The sequence below is a fragment of the Gymnoscopelus braueri genome (genome assembly GCF_963280865.1).
Source record: "Gymnoscopelus braueri genome assembly, chromosome: 19".
Classification (NCBI taxonomy): domain Eukaryota; kingdom Metazoa; phylum Chordata; class Actinopteri; order Myctophiformes; family Myctophidae; genus Gymnoscopelus; species Gymnoscopelus braueri.
The window spans coordinates 41,121,270-41,140,869 of record NC_137621.1 but is presented as its reverse complement, the minus strand read 5'-3'; the positions used below and the strand labels follow the sequence as shown (position 1 = coordinate 41,140,869).

Below are 19,600 nucleotides of genomic sequence, written 5' to 3'. Positions count from 1 at the left end.
ATCCTGGAACAGTGTTCCAACGGCTCCAATGGCTCCAATACCTTTTTAATCTGCATGTTGGGCTACATTGCTCTGCTGGCCTTGGTCTGTTTCCTGCTAGCATTCAAGGGGAAGCGGCTGCCTGATCTGTATAAAAATGCCAGCTTTATCACTATGAGCATGTCGCTGTTTCTAGTGGTATGGATCCTTTTCATTCCCATATACATCTATGTGAACAATAAATACCTACGGGCCATAGAAGCTGCTGCCATCCTCGTCTCCAGCTACAGCATTCTTGGCTGCCGCTTTATCCCCAAGTGTTACATCATCAAGTTCAGGAAGGAGCTGAATGATGAGACTGCCATCGTTAATTACATCAGAAAGCATTATGAACTGAAAGGCATGTCTATGATGAAATCATAGACATTTTTTCAGAATACAAATCACAACATGGTCCATTCAGAAATGAGCAGAATGCAACATTTTCTAGAGTGGATTCACTTTTGTAGAATTGCATTGATTTGTGAGTTGTGGCACTGATGTTTGTGTTGTTGAATGGACCCGCCCGCAGGCCAGCCAGAGGAGCGACCGGCCGGCCGGCCGACCGGCCGATCGACCGACCGACCGACCGACCGACCGCCTTGCTGGCTGGCTGGCTTACTGACTGACTGACAGTTTTTGATTCAATTTTAGGTGAGATATATGCCATGCACTTGGTCAAACTTGATTAATTTAAAAGCCCTCATGTGTGATTAGAATGATATACATATAACAGGTCATACACTGCGACAAATACATATTCACTGAAAATGTCAAGGAAAACACAATTAAGTTATTATTTTTTTTACGAAAAAACATATTTCCATTGTGGTCCAACCATATACTTGGTTTTGACCTAGTGTTGTTTATTGTGATATGTGCTTAGTGTTGTATATGACATCTGTTGTGATAATGATATCCAAAGCTTGTATCAAATACTAATGCCTCTACTGCTGATATGGTGTACTGCTGCCACTAACAGCATGTTCTGTGTATAATAATGATCTTAAATACACTCTTTTGAACTTCCCAGAATGTGTTCAGTCACATAATTACACGTAATTACATGTGATGGCCTTGGAGATGCATCAGCAACATATATTATGATGTATATTATATTATTATTATTTGATTATTCTATCTAATATTATTTTGTAATTGTTTTGATTAATTTGATCTGTGTGCCTAGGGTAGTTTGTAATCAATTAATCTAAATCAAAGCAATACAATAGATTTTAGTTTGATACTGAATATATTATAATTTCGTATATTATTATTTTTGTTTTGGGTTGTTTGTTTAGTTTTTTTTGTCATATTGTGACATATTGTGAAAGCCTACTAAACTGCTGAGAACTGTGCAAAAATGTGTGGAATTGTTTTTAATAAACATTTGAAATAATGTCGACGGCATTGGTGTGCAGTAATGTTTTATACAACACACAAAAATACCTAGTTTAAAGAAACATTTTGTTCCCCTTAGAAATCTTTCCAGTTATGTCTGTGTTGTGGCTTGATCACAAGGTCAGTCACTGGAATTTCCCCTCAGTACCTGACATAAAACAGCTTAGTACGGTAGGTGTCAAGTCTAAGCCATGGCATATTGAAACTGTTCCCATAAGTGGTTCTCAAAGTGGGGTCTGAAGGGGCCTTGAAGGGGTTACAGAGGGTCCCCAGCTAAATTAGTTGATTCAAAATGATTCCATTTTTTTTCATTTTTTTTCAAGATTTTAAAAGAATTGTCAAATAGCAGATCAAGCTCACAACGGGTCGCTTCGCGACATGTTGTGAGAGTTTGTAGATCTACTATCTTTGAATAGCCGTAGCATATAGTAGCAGTAACAGCAGCAAAACTGATGCTATATTGACTCATTTTGTTGAGAACCACTGCAATACTGAACCAACATTATGCCAGTTTCTGTTTCCAGGGAAGTCTGATGTTCAGCAACACACACTATTTATATACATTTGCATGTGTATGCCCACTTTTTGGAATGTATTGTTCCTTTGTCATAAAAAAAAGCTATAGAGAGCCAAGGCTTCAAGAAGGGCAAAGTGCATTATTCTGCAGATATCTGCTAATGCAAAAATCACATTTATTATTAGTAATATCTGACGTCGTCTTGATGTTATAGCTCTTACCCAGAAGCCCTTCACTGAGACTAAGGCATGGATATATTAGCACAAGTTTGTGGTACTATAAGGTGTGGTACAAACTTGTGTGCATAATGTGGCCGTTACTATTTGTAAGTGTCTTGTGTCCACTTTCCTCATGTTCAACAAATGAGTCTGCTCCTGGGGACATAATCATTGGAGGATTTTCCCCTATTAATTCTGGAACTATATAATGAAACCGAAGAGCCTTGGCCTGGTCCCTGCTATAAGTGAGTACATTTTGACAACAAGTAGTTGGATTGTTTGAACAAAGGGACTTCAACTTACTGTTGTGTATACTGTAAAATCCTGAGTGTTCATTTAACTCTAAAAATTACAAATGGGTAATGGTCCATTTGGTTCCATTTGTGCACTCTCAGAGTTAAACTAACCCTGAGGATTTTACTGTTCACTCTCTATTGCAGTTACAATTTACAGATGTTCCTCAGAGCTCAAGTGATGATCTTTGCTATATAAGAAATAAACCAGCAAATGCCAAACGTGTTGCCTAATGTGACAATTGTATATAAAATATATGACACTTGTGGAGATGTGACAAATGTCATCAGACATACCCTCCTCCTGCTGTTTAGCAGACCTGATGACAGTTTGTTGCTTGATCTATCGAATCCACACGTTAAAATAGTGATTGGTGAGAAGACTTCAGAGGTGTCAATCGCTGTGTCCCGACTCCTTGCTCTGTCATAAGTACCTCAGTACCTCAGGTGTGTTACTAACCATAGCTGAGAACAAAAGTGACTTAGATTTTTTAGAAGCTAATGAGTATATTTACATCATAATGACACACGTGTAAATTAAGGGAAACATAGGTCACCTGGAGGCATTCTCTCTTTGGTTCTCCAATTCATTCATTTGCAGCTAAAACAGGAACTATATTCTAACAAGCTCAGGACTTGTGACTTGTGACACCGAATGTATTGCTGTTGGATGGACCCACAGGCCAGCCCTATACATGTAAATGTTGCTGACTGACTGACTGACTGACTGATAGCTCTGTGCCTAACTGTATACAGTCCCAGGTTTCCAGAAGGTGCATGGGCCTATTTACTTTTCTGGTTCAGTATCCTGCAGCCTCATTTGATTGGCTCAGCGGCAGATTTGAACCGTTGACACATGACACCTTCACATGTGTTTCCGGTTCAATCTGCTGCTGAGACAATAAAACAAACCGAAGTACTATTGTCTTTTACTCCGGAGCCACAAAAAGAAGCCAAATATACACAATGTGTCACGTATCATAATCCAGTGTCCTCATTAATTCCAAAACACATTTTATCTCAAATGTAATTACTTTTCAAAACACTTCCAGTGTAAACATGAATTGAGTATGTAGGGATCTAATTTGAAACAAGCCATTGCGGCTTTCATGAGCGATCCATTTTATTTGACTTTGTATTGTAAACTGTACTTCCATGTGCTTTTTCTCTGCAACCTTCTAAATAAATCAATCAATCAAAACATCAGATTCGTCATACAAATGAGGAATGCGACTGGGACGAGTGTGGAATTCGACTGCTTGCCACTAACACGTTGTTATACATAATCATCTTAAAAGTACTTGTTTTAAAAAAAGAACTGTTAAAAATGATAATGTATATGTATAATGTATCTCTTAATTGTTGTAATTCATTCATGTGCTTAGCGTTGTTTGTAACTATTCATATATAATACTGTATGTTGTATAAATCAAAGCAGTAGATTTATTTGATTCATTGATTACTGTTTACAAGTAGGCTACTTACTTACAGTAGCCTACTTTCTTTGATTCTGAGAATATTTTTTAATTTTTTTAATTATAAAAATGTTCCAGAGATGACTAAACTACAGAGAAATTGGTCAAAATGTACGTAATTAATTGTATTAAACATTTAAAATGTCTATGGCATTGTTGTGCAGTTATATTTCATAAAACACATACACATACTAGTTTTAAAAAAAAAGAAAAGAAAAAGAGAATTATCTCTGAAACATAAAGCTAGAAATATGTTCAGCTATGTCTGATTTGTGGCTTGATCACCAGTCACCAAAAGGTCAGACACTGGAACTTCCCCTCAGTATTACCTGAACCTGACTGACACAAGGTAGTGTTTCAGGTTCTTTTGAAAACTCCAAGCTTTAACTGCTTATCAAGAGCCTAACCAGAGAAATTAAGCTATTAAGTTGATAATCTACTCTGCCAGCTTGAATGCATACTCTGTAACTTACTCTGTACGAAATTGTGTTTAAATAAAGTGTTCCTTGAGTCAGCAACACTGTGCCACAATCCAGTTGCTTGCACTTCTTCACCAAATACACTAGGTGGTGCAATGATCAAGTTGAAACCATCTGTGAATGATACATTTTGTCAGTTACATAGCTTTATCTGCCAGTGCAGCTGGCATATGCCATTACTTTAAAATATATATATATATATTTTGTGGACTCTCATCTCTCCCTTTGCTAAATCATCTGACAAACAGAGTGTTCCCATATTTGTTAATTGATGAGGCCTGCTGTTTTTAGATAGTTGTTTTGTTGATTGAGGATCATTACTATAGTTACATAACATAAAACATCACTGTATCATTCCGGGGTTGGGGGAGGTTTTGTGTGTTTTTTCTTTTATTTCGTGTCTCCTTTTGCTGATTGTTGTGGTTCTTTACAAAATTATACATTTGCAACAATAATATAATATGGTTTATATAACATATATAATAATGTATATATTGTATGCATGTGTGTGTGTGTGTGTGTGTGTGTGTGTGTGTGTGTGTGTGTGTGTGTGTGTATATATATATATATATATATATAGAGAGAGAGAGAGAGAGAAAGAGAGATGCATTTTCACTTCAAAGATCTTGACCAATGATCACAAGTTGGCTCTGCACCTAATGCTTTTATTTATTAAAATACAAAAATTAAAAAAGTTTCCATAGGAAAGCGATACAAATGTGCAATCCAATCCTCTTTCATATCAATTTTTAAGTGTATCGTTAATATTCTTTCCCATTATTAATATCATAAACAGGCTTACCGCGTACTACAACAAGTTTCATAAGATATAAAATACAGAAAAGTGAGAAGAGGAGAGGGACAGTCTGCTTGTTGAGTCCCTATCTTTCATGTTAAGGGGTTCTGTACAGAAGTGGAGGTCATGGAACAAGATATAAATATACATGTAGCAGCCATTCCTGAGGAAATAAATCACCACTCTAACCATCTCATAGTGAGTTGTGAGATAGGGATATGGAATCAGCTGTAACAGGGCGGTGGCGGTGATGTTTGTAACACATATTCGATTAGTTGCGACATTATGCTGTATAAGGAGTATTTTGGCTGTCCCTGTCACACACAAAAAAAAAACGACTAGGACGTTCACTGGATTTATGTTGAAGGAACACTGTAGTTGCTTTAACACTTTTGTGGATGAAAAAGTAAGGCTTAATGCTGCAAGGTACAGCAGCAAGTGCTTCTTTCTTTCACGCAGTTTCACAAAGGAGATTCAACATCGATCGGTGCTCCAGTGCCAATATCAGGACTCCAAATCAACAATAACTTTAAATTAATAGCTGCCCTGTAAACAGTCTGCCTCTAACCCACAGAGATGCTCAGAGAGCGATTTTCGCCTCATTTCAGTGGGGGGAGGGTCAAGCTCCAGCTTCTATACAGAACAGTGAGATTTGTGCGCTAACATGTCCCTCCCATTCTCTCGTCAAGTAACTGGCCTTTCAATGTTGCGTTTACATTAAAACAAACACACAAAAAAAACAATTATTATTGACACAGGATGATGCATCTGGAAAGCGGTGCTGTGCGTTTATATTTAAACCACACGGGTCTGGCATGGCTTGGCAGGGATCTCCAAGCCGCTCTCTCTGCCACAGCAGGCTGGCACTCCGGCCGGGCAAGAGTCTTCCACGGGCGTGGGCATGCCCTGTGCACTGATCTGCTGAACGCGTTGCCTGGAGAAAAGCAACACAGAAGGATTTAGAAGCTATAGAAAGATGTGGTGCAGATCAAACATGGAAGCTCAACTAATATTATGACATGGTTTATTGGAAAGCAGACACAAATGGATGATATTAATACATCCCTCATTTAAGTCTTTACCAAGAAGAAAAAGAATACAGAGGAGTCAAACCGATGATGTGTTGTACTCACCAGGCAGGTCGGGACATGACATAGTGAATGTCAGGCCTCTGGAAGCCATTGAAGGTAGAGGCAGCGGCCACAGTGTAGGCACCCATGTTCTCGAACAGGAGCCAGTCGCCCACCTGCATGTCAGGCAGGCTGCACAGCTCTGCAATGCGGTCCAGACCGTCACATGTTGGGCCCCAGATACTGCAGGGGTACATAACCTCATCCGGCTTTGGCTTCTGTTGAAAAAACATAAAGGTTCAGTCAGTGTTAGCTTGTAGTTTAACTTGCTATGAGCCACTCGCAAAGAATGAATCCGTTCATGTTGATGTGGTTCATTTGAACTTACCTTGTGCAAGGTTGGCGTAGGGTGGGCATGATCATAGAGGATACAGTTGAAGGAGCCGTACACGCCGTCGTTGACGTAGTACATCAGGGTCCTGTCACTGGTCCAATCGTCTTCCTCTGTGAAGAAGACATCAATAACCCCCGTTACCACCAGGAAGTGTCACCAATAAACTACTTGAATTTTCAGTGTGAATAAGAGGAATCTTTCCTATAATTCAACACTCTTACCATCAGAGCCATCGTTCATGTTAACTTTCTTGGCGATGATGTTGACTGCCAGTGTGTAAGCAGAGGCCACGTAGTAGCGACCTGGCTCAGCCATGACTCTCACGCCACCGTCAGCTGGGAAATACTTGTCCACAGCAGGGTTGATCACAGCTGCGATCTGGCAATGACAAAAGAGGGGGGAAAACATCCAGGGTTGAATAAAACACGACAAGTCTTTAAACAAGTGAAAGTACATTACACTTTTAGCTTATCTGATGCTCATTGATGAAATGCATAGAAATAGTACCTCTTCAAACTTTAGCTTGGTGTCATCTGAACCAGGGAATCCGCCGCCGATGTCCAGGAGGGTCATGTTGTATCCCAGCTCAGCCTAGAGATGACAGAGGATTCATACAAGTTCACTTACTGCTCTATTCACAATAGCTCTATCACAGGACACTTCCCATATGCATCATGATCACTTCACTAATAGCACTTGTCCCCTACTCACCCCCATGTCGAAGACACAGCGGGCATCAGAGATGGCCTGGGTGTAGGTCTCGGGGTCAGTGCAGCCACTGCCAACATGGAAGCTGACGCCAATCACATCCAGTCCCAGCTCCTTGGCCCGCTCCAGCAGACCCCGACATGCCTTGAGTTGGGCTCCGAACTTCACACTCAGACGGCACACTGCCTTGGAATCATCCGTGGCAATACGCAGCACCAGCCTGAACACCAAGACAAATGCAAATTAGAGTACTTTGTGTAAAAAAAAAATCTGATGTAAAGTTTTATAATAACAAAATGTTTTATCAATAATGACTGTGGGTTTAAAAGGAGCCCTTACTTGGCATTTTCGTGATGGCGGGCCACTTTCATGAGCTCCACTTCACTGTCAAAGGTCATCATCTGGACCCCGTGGGCAGAGGCATACTTGATCTGAGAGACCTGCTTGCAGGGGTTGGCATAGATGATCCTACTTGGATCCACTCCCAGAGACTGGACCAGCTGTATCTCCGTCTGCATGGTTACAAAATGAACATCAAAAAGATAAGCGCCATGTTCCACTGTGACATGAACATTTAGATCCATGCATATTACTGATGTTAATTGCTGTTGGGAATGAAATTAATTTGTATTACCAACTGTTCAAACAGACACATTAAAGGAATATCTACAGTACAACCAAGTGTCTTCCAAACACACCTTGCTGGCACAGTCAAAGCCAGCCCCCAGGCAGGCCAGCGTCGAAACCACAGTCCGGCTGTCGTTGCATTTGACGGCGTAGAAAGGGGTGATCCGAGGCATGGCCCTCGCCCAGCGCAGGTGCTTCTTCACCACGTCTCCCAAGTCGCAGATGTAGAAGGCATCTCTGTCATCCTGGAGGAAACAGGATATATCGATTTAACGCTGAGACTTCCAAACACCAACAACCAGGTATAATAATAGGAACCACAGCGCAGCGGGGAAGTTGGCTTACCGACATCGATGTCTCGTTTATCTTCTGCTCGACGATGTCCCGGGCAGAGAAGCCCTCCTCCAGGAATGCAAAGTCAGTGAGTGTGTTCATGGTCACAGTACAACCTTTTGATTGGTCTCTAAAGGAAACTGGAATAGAGAAAGAATATGCATGTTGAGATAACATTGACTTCTGAGAACACTGTATTTTGCACTGGTGGAAGAAGTACTCAGATTTCTTACTTAAGGAAAAGTAGCTATACCACAATGTAGAAATACTCTGTTACAAGTAAAAATCTGTTATTCAATATTTTGCTATGCATTTGTCTGTCTATTTTCACTATATTTGAAATAGGGCTTAAGTGGTTTGTTCATAATGTACTTTTTCCCTCCCTAGAAATGTAGTGGAGTCAGAAATACAATATCTGTCTTTGAAATGTAGTGGAGTGAAAGTCTTGAGTATCCAGTGATACACATACTCAAATAAAGTACAGATACTACTTTTTTTTTATTACTTAAAACCCATTAAAACCGGGAAAGCATCTGTGTCATTTTAGATTTTAGCTTTGGCTATTAAAAAAATAGCAGATCTACAAACTCATACATCTGCTATTTTTGAACATCTTTAAAGTGTGAGAACTACTGTTTTTTGTGGCTGCAATGCGTTAAGTACAGTAGTCTTAATGGGTTAAGTACAGTACTCCAAGAAAATGGACTTTGTTACTGTTACTGTCCACCACTGTATGCTACTCACTTTGATAGTAAAGAGATCACTTCAGCTCTTATCAGGTGCAGAGCAGCCAGGGCGGTTCGCCAGTAAAGTTGAACCCTTTCAGATAATTCTCGAGGCCAGGGCCTGAAGAGTAGCCAGTGTGTGCTTTCCTAAAGCGATTATTCTGAAAGCAAAAGCACAAGTGTTCATTGTTTAGACTCTTAAATCTACAATACCACAAAAAAACGTTGGTCATTAAAACATATTTGAGCACTCTCTTTATGTCACCAAAGCAAAAAAGTTCTGAGCTTGAAACTAAAATCGGATTATTGATTGATGAATCACCTCATGCACTCTTACACACATTGAATGGCTGCACCCCTGTTCTTCTAATGAAGTGATTCTCCATTTTAATTTCAAGGACCACCGGTTTGACATGCATTAGGGCTACGGACCCCATGTAATGGCCTTTCTATCTCTGGGACCCCATTTTTTTTTTTGTAAAATCAATGTTAATTTAACTCTGAGAGTGTATTTGGTTCAGAACTATCTATCATTTAGCTGGGGACCCCCTGGAACTCCCTCAAGGACCACTGGGGGTCCCCAGACCCCACTTTGAGAACCACCGTTCTAACACATTGATTCAGGTCAAAGAGACTGACAGTCCAAATAAGTCTGGTAAGAATTACTTCACATAACATAGTATTTTGTATCATTGACAGAAGATACAGCTTTTCAAATTGATATAATGGCTTGCCACACGCATTTATGCAGCATTTCTTTTGTCTTTTTCAAAAAAAATGTTTTAATGAAATATTGTAAATCAAAGAATGTAATATTCTCCACAGGCCAAAAGTAGGGCGGTTACTCAATAAATAAAAGAAATCGATGACTCAAACGTTGAGAATGTACTCGTCATGACTCATTGGTCAAATGAATGAATGTACTTAGAATGTAGAGTAAGAGTAATGCCCTGTAATGATGAAAGCACCGCCCCCTGCTACGATTCAGTCCAATGGAAACCGGATCCGCCTACAGCACGAGATGATTGACGCGAGAAGGAACCAATGGAGCGACCTTAATGACGCAAGCATGCAATGACGCGCGTTAATATGCCGGTTCCGGTAAGAAGAGCTCTCTCTCGGGGCGCCATGCGGCGTGCAGTGTTGCCATGTCGGCTTATTATAAGCGACTCTGGGCTTGTGTTTCTGTAAAGTAAAGTTGCTTGTAAATATTGTTTCTTAAGTGCAGTTGCTTATTTGGTCTTGCTTCCTAATGTTTTTTAAACCAGTGTTTCTCAAACATTTTCAAGTCAAGGACCCCCAAATTAATATGCATTTGTCTGCGGACCCCAAACTGAAAACATTTTATGCCAGGGACCCTAATACAAGATTTCTGTTAAAATGTTTCAAAGATATTCCACATTTTAAAAATGTTCTTCAAAATTTATTTTAGAAAATTGCCGTAGCCTAGTCGCTTCTTTTGCGCTTGTTTTCCTAGACCTCGTTGCTTGTTTCTCTCGCAAAACCTGGCAACACTGGCGGCATGAGCTTTTTGGCTTGAAACAGACTAGTGAACGATTTAAGACATTGTGCATAACGGACACAAAACCATTATTAAATAAAACCATTATAACTTATTATCTGACGATTAACAGCCAATTAATGCCAGACAGAACTACGAAAGACACGTTTTCTCCCTTGGTGCACCGCCCTAGATCGGCTGATGAGCCACGTCTCAAGACCACCCGTTATGTTACAGCTATAAAGGTTTTATAACATACATTATAAGACACACATTCAATTCTTTCATCCGATCATTGCATCACAGTGTTACCTTTGCCCATAAGCGACAACGTAAATTAGCAAGCAGTCTTAACACTATAAAGTAAAATAAATGTACGAATGACTTGATTAATTACTTTCTCTATTTTTCCTCGTTTCTATTTTTTTTTGCTATATTATAATCTGATATTCATTTTACAATTTTCTTTGTGATTTCGAAAGTGCAAAAAAAAATGTTTCTGTTTGTATTAACATATTCGAAATAAACATGACTAAATTATAAGAGTCAGATCTTACCTTAAAAAGCATTTACAAAGAGTTTGTCCATTAGACTAGAATTCTGGGGTTAATAAAACAAAAGTGATCCAGTTGATCCTGTGGGCACCGCAGAGAGTGGATCTGATGGCTGGCTGTGTGTGTGAGCTTGTCTGATGAGCTGTCTGTGGGCTCAAAACTGGAGAGTAGTGGAGGCTGATGAAAAGACCAAGGCTGCATTTATAGCGATCTGGTTGCCATGGCGACGTCAGCCAGCTGAAACCGGCCTCCCGTCTACGTATGAACCGGTTTAGGCTTGTCACCGAATCACATGGTGCCTGCTTTACTTCAGAGAACTGCCCAGTGGTGGACAGTAACAAGTACATTTACTCACATTTTGAGTTTTTTTTAAACTTACTATTTCCAATTTTCAGTACTTTTACTTCTACTCCACTACATTTCAGAGGCAGATATTATACCTTTACTCCACTTTAGTAACTAGTTACTTTGTAGATTATGATTATTATTATAAAACATACATTTTCAGCCCTATATACATTTCGGCCATTTAAAAATAGCCGATCTACAAGCTCACAATGTGCATTGTGAGCTTTCAAAATATTTTTTATATATTTTATACATTTGAAAACTTGTGAAATGGGACATTCTGCACAATGAGTACTTTGTCCTTTTGGTACTTTAAGTACATTTTGATGCCAATACTTTTGTACTTTCACTCAAGTACATTTTTATTACCGGACTTTTACATTGCAGTATTGATTCTTTTACTAATGTAAAAAAAATGTACTTTTTTCACCATTGGACAAGAGAGGGACAGACAGGCAGACAGAGAGACAGAGATAACTGCCTCACGTTTAGTTAGTGCAAGAGAAAGCGCTTCCCACCCCTGTAGCAGAAACAGTTTTAGTGAGAAGACTAAAACTGGATTTTTTTTAGATAGTTTTATACTGTCTTTTGAATGGTAAATTGCAGTGCTCATTATATTCTGTACTCAAGAAGGCCAGTCATTACATGCATGCACTGCTGCTTTACACTCTGCAGCTGCATTCTATTTTGCAGCAATACCTTTTACAGTGACATCTCTCTACAGTCATAGCCTCATGCACATAAAGTGTAAGAAAGAATACAGAAGGGATGAAAGTGTAGTTTGAAATATTACAATTTGATGAATGAAAGGTAACCGCCAATAATATCAGCTAAGAGGATGGCCCATAATAATAGGCATGAGCACTGCAGGTGGTTACTATGGTGTTGGGTGGTTACTAGGGGTGTGTGCAGCAGTAGTCAGTTGTCAAGTTGTCACTAGGTGGTTACTAGGGTGTTGCTTTGTGGTTGCTGCGGTGTTGAACGATGCAGGCGGTCTTTCACAGCCAGGGCACGCTCTCCAGTCTCAGGGAGAGGCTGAAAAGATGCTGGAACACCCCTGCAAGCAGTCCTCTACACACACACCCCTTAAAACCAGTGGTTCCCAAAGTGGGTTACGGGTCCTTGAAGGGGTTCCAGGGGGTCCCCAGCAAAATGAATGAATGTAGCATAAAAAAAATCTGTTTAAACAATTTAAACGTATATACATCGCCTATTTGAACAAGACCAGGAGACCTGGTTCTGCCAGACCCAGAATGAAGTCCTAGTATGTAACACACCTACAAACCACTTTATAACTGAAAAGCATAAATCATTTTTGTGACATAATAATGATGTCATGAATAGTTCGTGACGAAAGGGGACGAAAGGGGGACAGACTTTTTTTGGCTGGGGCCGGGGGACAAAGTGACCATGCCCATGTATGGAGAAAACAGATACAAAGCCTCATGTAAGCCCGACCCCTTGGGTCTAGAGGTCAGTCCTTGTCCCTTTTATGCCCATATAAGGGGATTCCTGATGTCATCAGTATATGCCCATATATGGGCATGCCCCCTTTTGTGCCCATATATGGAGCTGACTGGTTTGTTTGCGCCTGATGCCATGATGACTCATTGAGGTTAGACAACACACTCCATATTTGGGCTTAGCTGCATTGGGAACTCCTTATATGGTTATGGCGGAGTCATGGTGACATGAACGTGATGTCTGAAGTCCGGCCGGCCAGTCGGCCCTCCCTTAATACATTGGGTGCCAAAACCGTATATCTACGGTTTTGTAAATAGTCGCATTGAGTGCCAAAACCGTAGATCTACGTGAAGAGATTGATTTATTTATTTTTCCACGTGGGCCGCTCTAACGCAACTTTGGAATGATTCACGGAGCTTGAAAGAAGGAGAGGACGGAAGTGGATCCATGCCAAAAAAAACTATCTCCCGTCCGCACCCATTATAATTCCTTGAGAAAAAGCTTCATATCTCCATTTCTTTTTTTAACGTGGTGGAAACGAGCCGTTTTCGATGGGCGATCGCTCTGCAATGGAGGATCGTGTTAGAAATATTATTGTTCCAGAAGTTAGTCGGGACCCTCGACCATCGTGCACGCAGCTTTTGTTTACATCCGTGTCCACGTCGTGGCGTCTACAGCCGTAAACAAGCGCGGCGTAAACGGTAAGAATGCCGGCACCAGATGTACCCTGTTTTAATAAACCTCTGGCACCCCAAGTGTTAATAGAGGAAGCCGATCTACAAGCTCATGACGTGAAGCATTGAGAGCTTGTAGATGTGCTATTTTCTAAAAATCTTCAAAAATAAAAGTAATACAATTTTGGAATATTATAACACAAGAGTGTGTGTGTGTGTGTGTGGGGGGGGGTCCCTGGCACTAAATATTTTCAAATGGGGGTCCACAGCAAAGGGGTCCTTGACATGAAAGAGTTTGAGAACCACTGCCTTAAGCACCCTGGGGTTGATGTTGTCTGGACCCATTACCTTGTTAACTCTTCAAGTGTTTGGATAGATCCCATCTCACCTGGCTGGTGTGAAGAGAGCGCTGGAGGAGGGGAAGTCCTCATGCATGGTTTTGTTTTGTGTGTGTGTGTGGGGGGGGGAGTGTCTTCATTCACAAGGTGGTCCCCGTTGGCAGTGGGGGGGGGGCTATAGAAGCCTCCTGCTTAGTCCTCAGTAGCAGCAGGGGGTGCCAAGAGTGGAGGACAGCAGCCGAGTTATAGATTGGGCCATCAGCAGGGTTGTGGATTGGGAGTGTTGGTGGAAGACTGCCCTGCTGCAGTGGTGGAGTATACTTAGCCGTGTAGATATTGCCAAAAAGTGATAATTAAGTCATTATTCTAGACACCATCCTTATCATATTAAGTGCACAATTTATTGTTGTGATTGTGACTTTATTTTCTCTCTTCCGTTTAAACTTAAATATTTCAGTTCAGCACAAGCACACTATTCCTAAAGTATAAGTTTCTAGGTTGAAGTAGGAATGAGCAGATTCTCAACAAAGTTTGGGAGGAATAATTACTTGCGTACAGATATCATTACTTGTCAACAGGGAAGGAGGAAGTTAATACCGGAGATGCTCATTCATACAGACAGACTGCGGCCTTCTGCTATATCTCAGTGTGACAGCATGGGTCCTCAAAATGACCCAGTTTGCTCAGACAAGGTGTCAACCTGTTGCTTCTACAGACCTTGACTGACCCTTGCCTGGTGAGATTAGTAGAGGGCAGACAACACGTGCATATACCTACTCTCTGTGGAAAAGGTTTAGTGTGGGTGTGCTGTGTGCAAATGTGTTTGCACTAAACTCATAACAAAGCACTGCTGTAAGCCAGGTGAAACGATGATGTTGAAATGGATGAAACTGCAGACGTAGCTCTCTTCCTTCCTTCCTTCCTTCCTTCCTTTCCCTCGTAACGCATACATGCACAGACACTCGCAGAGAAACACACACACACACACACACACACACACACACACACACACACACACACACACACACACACACACACACACACACACACACACACACTTCTGACACCTTTGCAAGTATCTTCTAGTACGGTTCTATACGGTGAGAAAAAAAGAGCTCCCAAAAGAGAAAAATAGATAAATAAAGAAGCCACTTAAATTCAGAAGTATGTCTAATGACGTATCTAACACATGTAGAATTCTAATATGAACCAGTGGACTAGTGTGTGAAAGATTAAATGTGACTTCAAAATCCAGACCGTTCTTTAAAGAGAATTCCCCCATAATGCACAGTCAGCCCAAATCTCACTAAGATGAAGGAAGTGGAGAATTTGGTTAGTATGACCTAATAGCACATATGGAAATGTAACACAGGCTTCAGTTCAAAGGCAACTGACAGACAGCATCAGGACACATGAGGACCACATATCTGTGCGGTCTTAATATGTTTTCCACATCTTGAGCCACAATCAAGTCGGCATACTCCACTTCACAGAACAGCGTTTCCATTCAAAAGTTCCGCAAAGCCAGTGAATGAAGTCATTTTTCCAAAAAAGCTCAATTATTAAACGGCATGACCCACGCGGCACTTTCTGAATGTGCCGTCAAGCTAAAGGAGGCTGCGATGGATAGTCTGATATCAGAGCACAATCTGCAACCCATTATCCCCCCAGTATTTCTCGCAGGCGAATCGTGCATCTTGCGGGCGACCACCTCCAGCCCACAGCAGGCCCATGCTCGTTTGGCAGGAAGTGGGTCTGGCTTGGGGGCTAATTCATTTACCATGGCTGTTTATGTGCTTGTTCAAAATCACAAGGTCATGGGAGTCGTACTATGAGCTCAATAGTGACCCTGAGTTGGGTCTATCAACAAGTATCTCACTATTCCCATTTCTCCCTCTTCTCCCTTTGGCTCTATCTATTTCTTCCACCCACTCCGCCCTCCTCCTACTCTCCTGTCTTATCTCGGTATGTGTGGAGTTTCTGTTATTGCTTCTGAGGACCATTGTGGCCTGACCCCACATTTGCAAGGCCTCACAAAAAGACAAGGCTTATTATTGTTATGTGCTGCCCACAAGATGCATGGAGTACATTGTGTATCACGTTATGTGGTCTTGTGTGTCTTGACTTTTGTTGATATTTGCTGCTGGTAGCTAGTAAGTCATGGTTAGTTTTGCCTGCAGTTTGTTTGAAAACACAAGCAACTGCACTCTTAGTAAGTCAAAAGAAACATGGTTATTGATTCCTCCAAAGTTTTCCAATTAAAATGGAACATTTCCTACATTGTTCCAGGACAGTGATGAATGTTTGAAACAAGAATAATTAATCAACAAGGGTTTATTTGTCACTTACTAGTGTAATGTTTTGATGTGATTAATGTTTGTGAAAATCAATTTAAAAAAGTAAATAAAATCTCTCCCAACACCAGAAACCTTCTATAGCAGTGATGTTATTAGAGACATACTACAGTATATGCGTATTGTTCCCCTTCAAAGGAGGGGTGTACTGTATGCCTGTAATGAGAACTGGGTTCTATGAAAACAAAGCCATTTCCAACAGCTGATAGCACAATGACTCATGGGGGTCTCATGACTCAATAGATTTACACAGCGAATGACTCATCTGGTTTGAACACTGTCAATAAAGTGGGTCACGTTGTATAATGTTAACATTACAACAGTTAAGTAAGTAAGTATTTACATTTATGTAGACATTTAGCACGTGCGCTTCTCTTATCCAGAGCAAATTACAAAGTGTAAGATCGGAAAAAAATGTCCCGTACAGCCCTGCAGAAGGTGAAATAGCTTACAAAGTGGGCCAAGAATTGGACCTCATTGACGCTACAGGGATGCTTGGACTGTACTGATTGGGAAGTGTTGGTTGACCCCAGTAATGACATTGATGAAGTGACCAAAGTTGTTGGCCCCTCTGTGTCTTATTGTGAGGAGCAACTCCAGACACAACTGTCAAGATTTACCCTAATAGTAAGTCACAAGTTAGCAGGAAAGCAGGGCAACCATGCAAAAAGAAGTAAAATGTGAAATCAGGAGAGCTAAAGAGATTTACAACCTTTTATTCAAACACCTAAGAGGACAGTCAAACTCATGCCAAGCTGTGCCTTGTTGGGGTTTTTTTTTCCATCAGCTTTCAACACCATTCAAGCCCAGATTTTAGTGAATAAACTCTCTACTTTGATGTTTACTCTAGTCGGTGGTGGAAAAAGTACTGACATTTTTTACTTAAGTAAAAGTATAAATACCACAATGTAGAAGTACTCTGTTACAATTAAAGGTCTGTGTTAAAAATGTTACTTGAGTAAAAGTACACAAGTATTGGCTTCAAAATATACTTAAAGTACCAAAAGTAAAAGTACTAAAATGTTTGAAAATAGCAGATCTACAAGCTCACAACGCGTTGTGATGCGACGCGTTGTGAGCTTGTAGATCAGCTATTTTCAAATAGCCTATGTATAAAATAGGGCTAAAATGGTTAATGTATGTTTTATAATATAATAATGTATATGTATATGTATATGTAATATGTAGAGTAACTAGTAACTAAAGTTTTAAAATAATTGTAGTGGAGTAAAAGTACAATATTTGCCTCTGAGATGTAGTGGAGTAGAAGTAAAAGTATTGCAAATTGGAAATACTCGAGTAAAGTAAAAAGTAACTCAAAATTGTACTTAAGTACAGTACTTAAGTACATGTACTTAGTTACTTTCCACCACTGACTCTAGTATGGCTGGTTGGATCAACCACATCCTCTCCAACAGAAACCAGAGGGTGAGGGTGAATAAGTGCATGTCAGGGGAGCTCAGTTCAGCTACATGTTCACCTGAGGGCTTTGTTCCCCTCACCGCTGATTTATATTCCGTATACAAATTACTTTCGGAGCCAGTTTGAGAACTGACATTTCCTGAAATTTGCGGATGACCCAGTTATATTCCGTCTCCTCCACGATCATGGGGGTCTCCACTGTCAGTATGTGGGTCACATTATATAATGTTAACACTACAACAGCTAAGTAAGTAAGTAAGTAAGTATTTACAATGCAGACATTTAGCACATGCTCTTCTGTCATTTCTGTCAGTCCACTGCCATATTTCTATTTTTTTTTAGCTGTGTTCTCTTTTAACTGTGTTTTTTTTTACCTAGGATTTTAACTTTTTGTAACTGATAGTTTTTTATTCTTATTGCATTTTTTCCCATTGAAGTACTGTATTTTATATGTTTATCATGCTTCTTTTTTATTGACAATCTGTATCAATGTATTGCACTGGAGCGGTTGAACAAAACGAATTTCCTTCGGGATTACTAAAGTATCTATCTATCTATCTATCTATCTATCTATCTATCTATCTATCTATCTATCTGTCTATCTATCTACTCATGGCCCTGTGGTTGATTATTTCTTAAAATAGTGAACAAAATGATCATTCCTCCAGCTCAGTGTGTCAAAGACTAAATACACATGCATCCTCCTCCCACTCAGAGCACCATCATTGATTGAAAAGTAACTAGTAACTAAAGTTTTCAAATAATTGTAGTGGAGTAAAAGTACAAGATTTGCCTCTGAGATGTAGTGGAGTAGAAGTAAAAGTATTGGAAATTGGAAATACTGAAGTAAAGTACAAATACCTCAAAATTGTACTTAAGTAGCCTACAGTACTTGAGTAAATGTACTTACTTTACACCACTGCCGCAGAATAATAATTATTATATTCACTTTCAAAACTGCCCTAAAGAATCACCTTCAGGAGGCTGCAATTCCAAATTGGCCCCTGTCAAAGTCTTAACCTACCCCCCCCCCCCTCCTCCTGAAACTGTCTATTGTACATATTTCTTGTTTTTCATGCCACTAACCTGTAAACTGATTGTATGACGTTTTGCATAGTAGTGTATATTTGTATGTCTTCTTAAATGTCATCATGATTTGAGTGCACAGGGATCTCATTTTAAATAAGCCAAGTGCTTTTATGAGCGATCAAGTTTAGAGGACCATGTATTGTGAATTGTACTTCCATGTACTTTTACCATGTCTTTCTAAATAAAGTATTCAATCAATCAATCAATCAATCAATCAATAAAAGGAGGGAGCTTGCCCATCATGAGTAGATAGGCCGAGTTGTAGGATGATGTTCATGTTGTTGCGTCGACACGGAGGAGAAAGGTCAACGACAGATGAAATAGTGGAAGGAAAGTAGGAGGTTTCAGAATCAGTACGGGAAGGAATCAAGGGAGGGAGGGAAGAGAGGAAAGCACAGAAGATGAGAGAGGAGGGATTTATAGACCGTGGGTTCCGTCGATTAGTGTCAGTTTGAGATTGGGTAGGTTTAGATGGGAGAGTGGAGAGAGATGGTGAAGGTTACAAAGTGATGGTCAGAGAGATGAAGAGGATCAGCAGAGAGTTTAGAGGGAAAGCAGGCTCTAAATAGTCAGGGGATATTAAAAAAATCTTGGAATAAATTCCTTACCCAAAAAAATCTTCACCAATGTGTTTGTTAAGGTGTCTAGTAACACATCTCACAAAGACTGAAATTCAGTCCCCCTAGGAGAATTTTTGACAGCTCCTTAAAGTTGGGGTACCCACCATAACCTTGGTTTAAAAAAAATCAAAAAGAAAAATCAAAATTTAATTCTGTTTTAAGTAGCATGTGAGGTGTCAAAC

The 19,600-nt window shown here is 40.1% G+C and overlaps 2 protein-coding genes across 3 annotated transcripts in view; one reads left to right on the top strand and one right to left on the bottom strand.

The window, feature by feature from the left end:
- Positions 1–1,411, top strand: part of LOC308075215 (G-protein coupled receptor family C group 6 member A-like) — a 5,865-nt gene extending 4,454 nt beyond the window's left edge. For both annotated transcript variants that reach the window (XM_080414917.1, XM_080414916.1), the window contains one exon: positions 1–1,411. This exon is cut by the window's left edge. In XM_080414917.1, the coding sequence (XP_080271043.1) occupies positions 1–402 (402 nt within the window). In that variant the 3' untranslated portion in view covers positions 403–1,411.
- A 3,634-nt stretch (positions 1,412–5,045) lies between these two features.
- odc1 (ornithine decarboxylase 1) lies at positions 5,046–11,274 on the bottom strand. Its single transcript, XM_080414935.1, has 11 exons — positions 11,113–11,274; positions 9,074–9,215; positions 8,342–8,469; positions 8,068–8,241; positions 7,709–7,881; positions 7,373–7,589; positions 7,169–7,252; positions 6,883–7,039; positions 6,656–6,771; positions 6,331–6,545; positions 5,046–6,131 (listed from the first exon to the last, which is right to left on the bottom strand). Exons 3-11 carry the CDS (start codon positions 8,429–8,431, stop codon positions 5,993–5,995), a joined length of 1,365 nt encoding a protein of 454 aa, XP_080271061.1. The 5' UTR covers positions 8,432–8,469; positions 9,074–9,215; positions 11,113–11,274; the 3' UTR covers positions 5,046–5,992.
- Positions 11,275–19,600: the final 8,326 nt, after the last annotated feature.

Bases quoted from the DNA above. Each gene is read 5' to 3' on its own strand.
- odc1 (XM_080414935.1), bottom strand. From the start codon at position 8,431: ATGAACACACTCACTGACTTTGCATTCCTGGAGGAGGGCTTCTCTGCC. The intron at 7,253-7,372 runs GTGAGTAGGGGA...TGTCATCTCTAG, and splicing joins GCTGTGTCTTCGACATGGGG to GCTGAGCTGGGATACAACAT. The intron at 6,546-6,655 runs GTAAGTTCAAAT...TTTTTTCAACAG, and splicing joins CTACGCCAACCTTGCACAAG to AAGCCAAAGCCGGATGAGGT.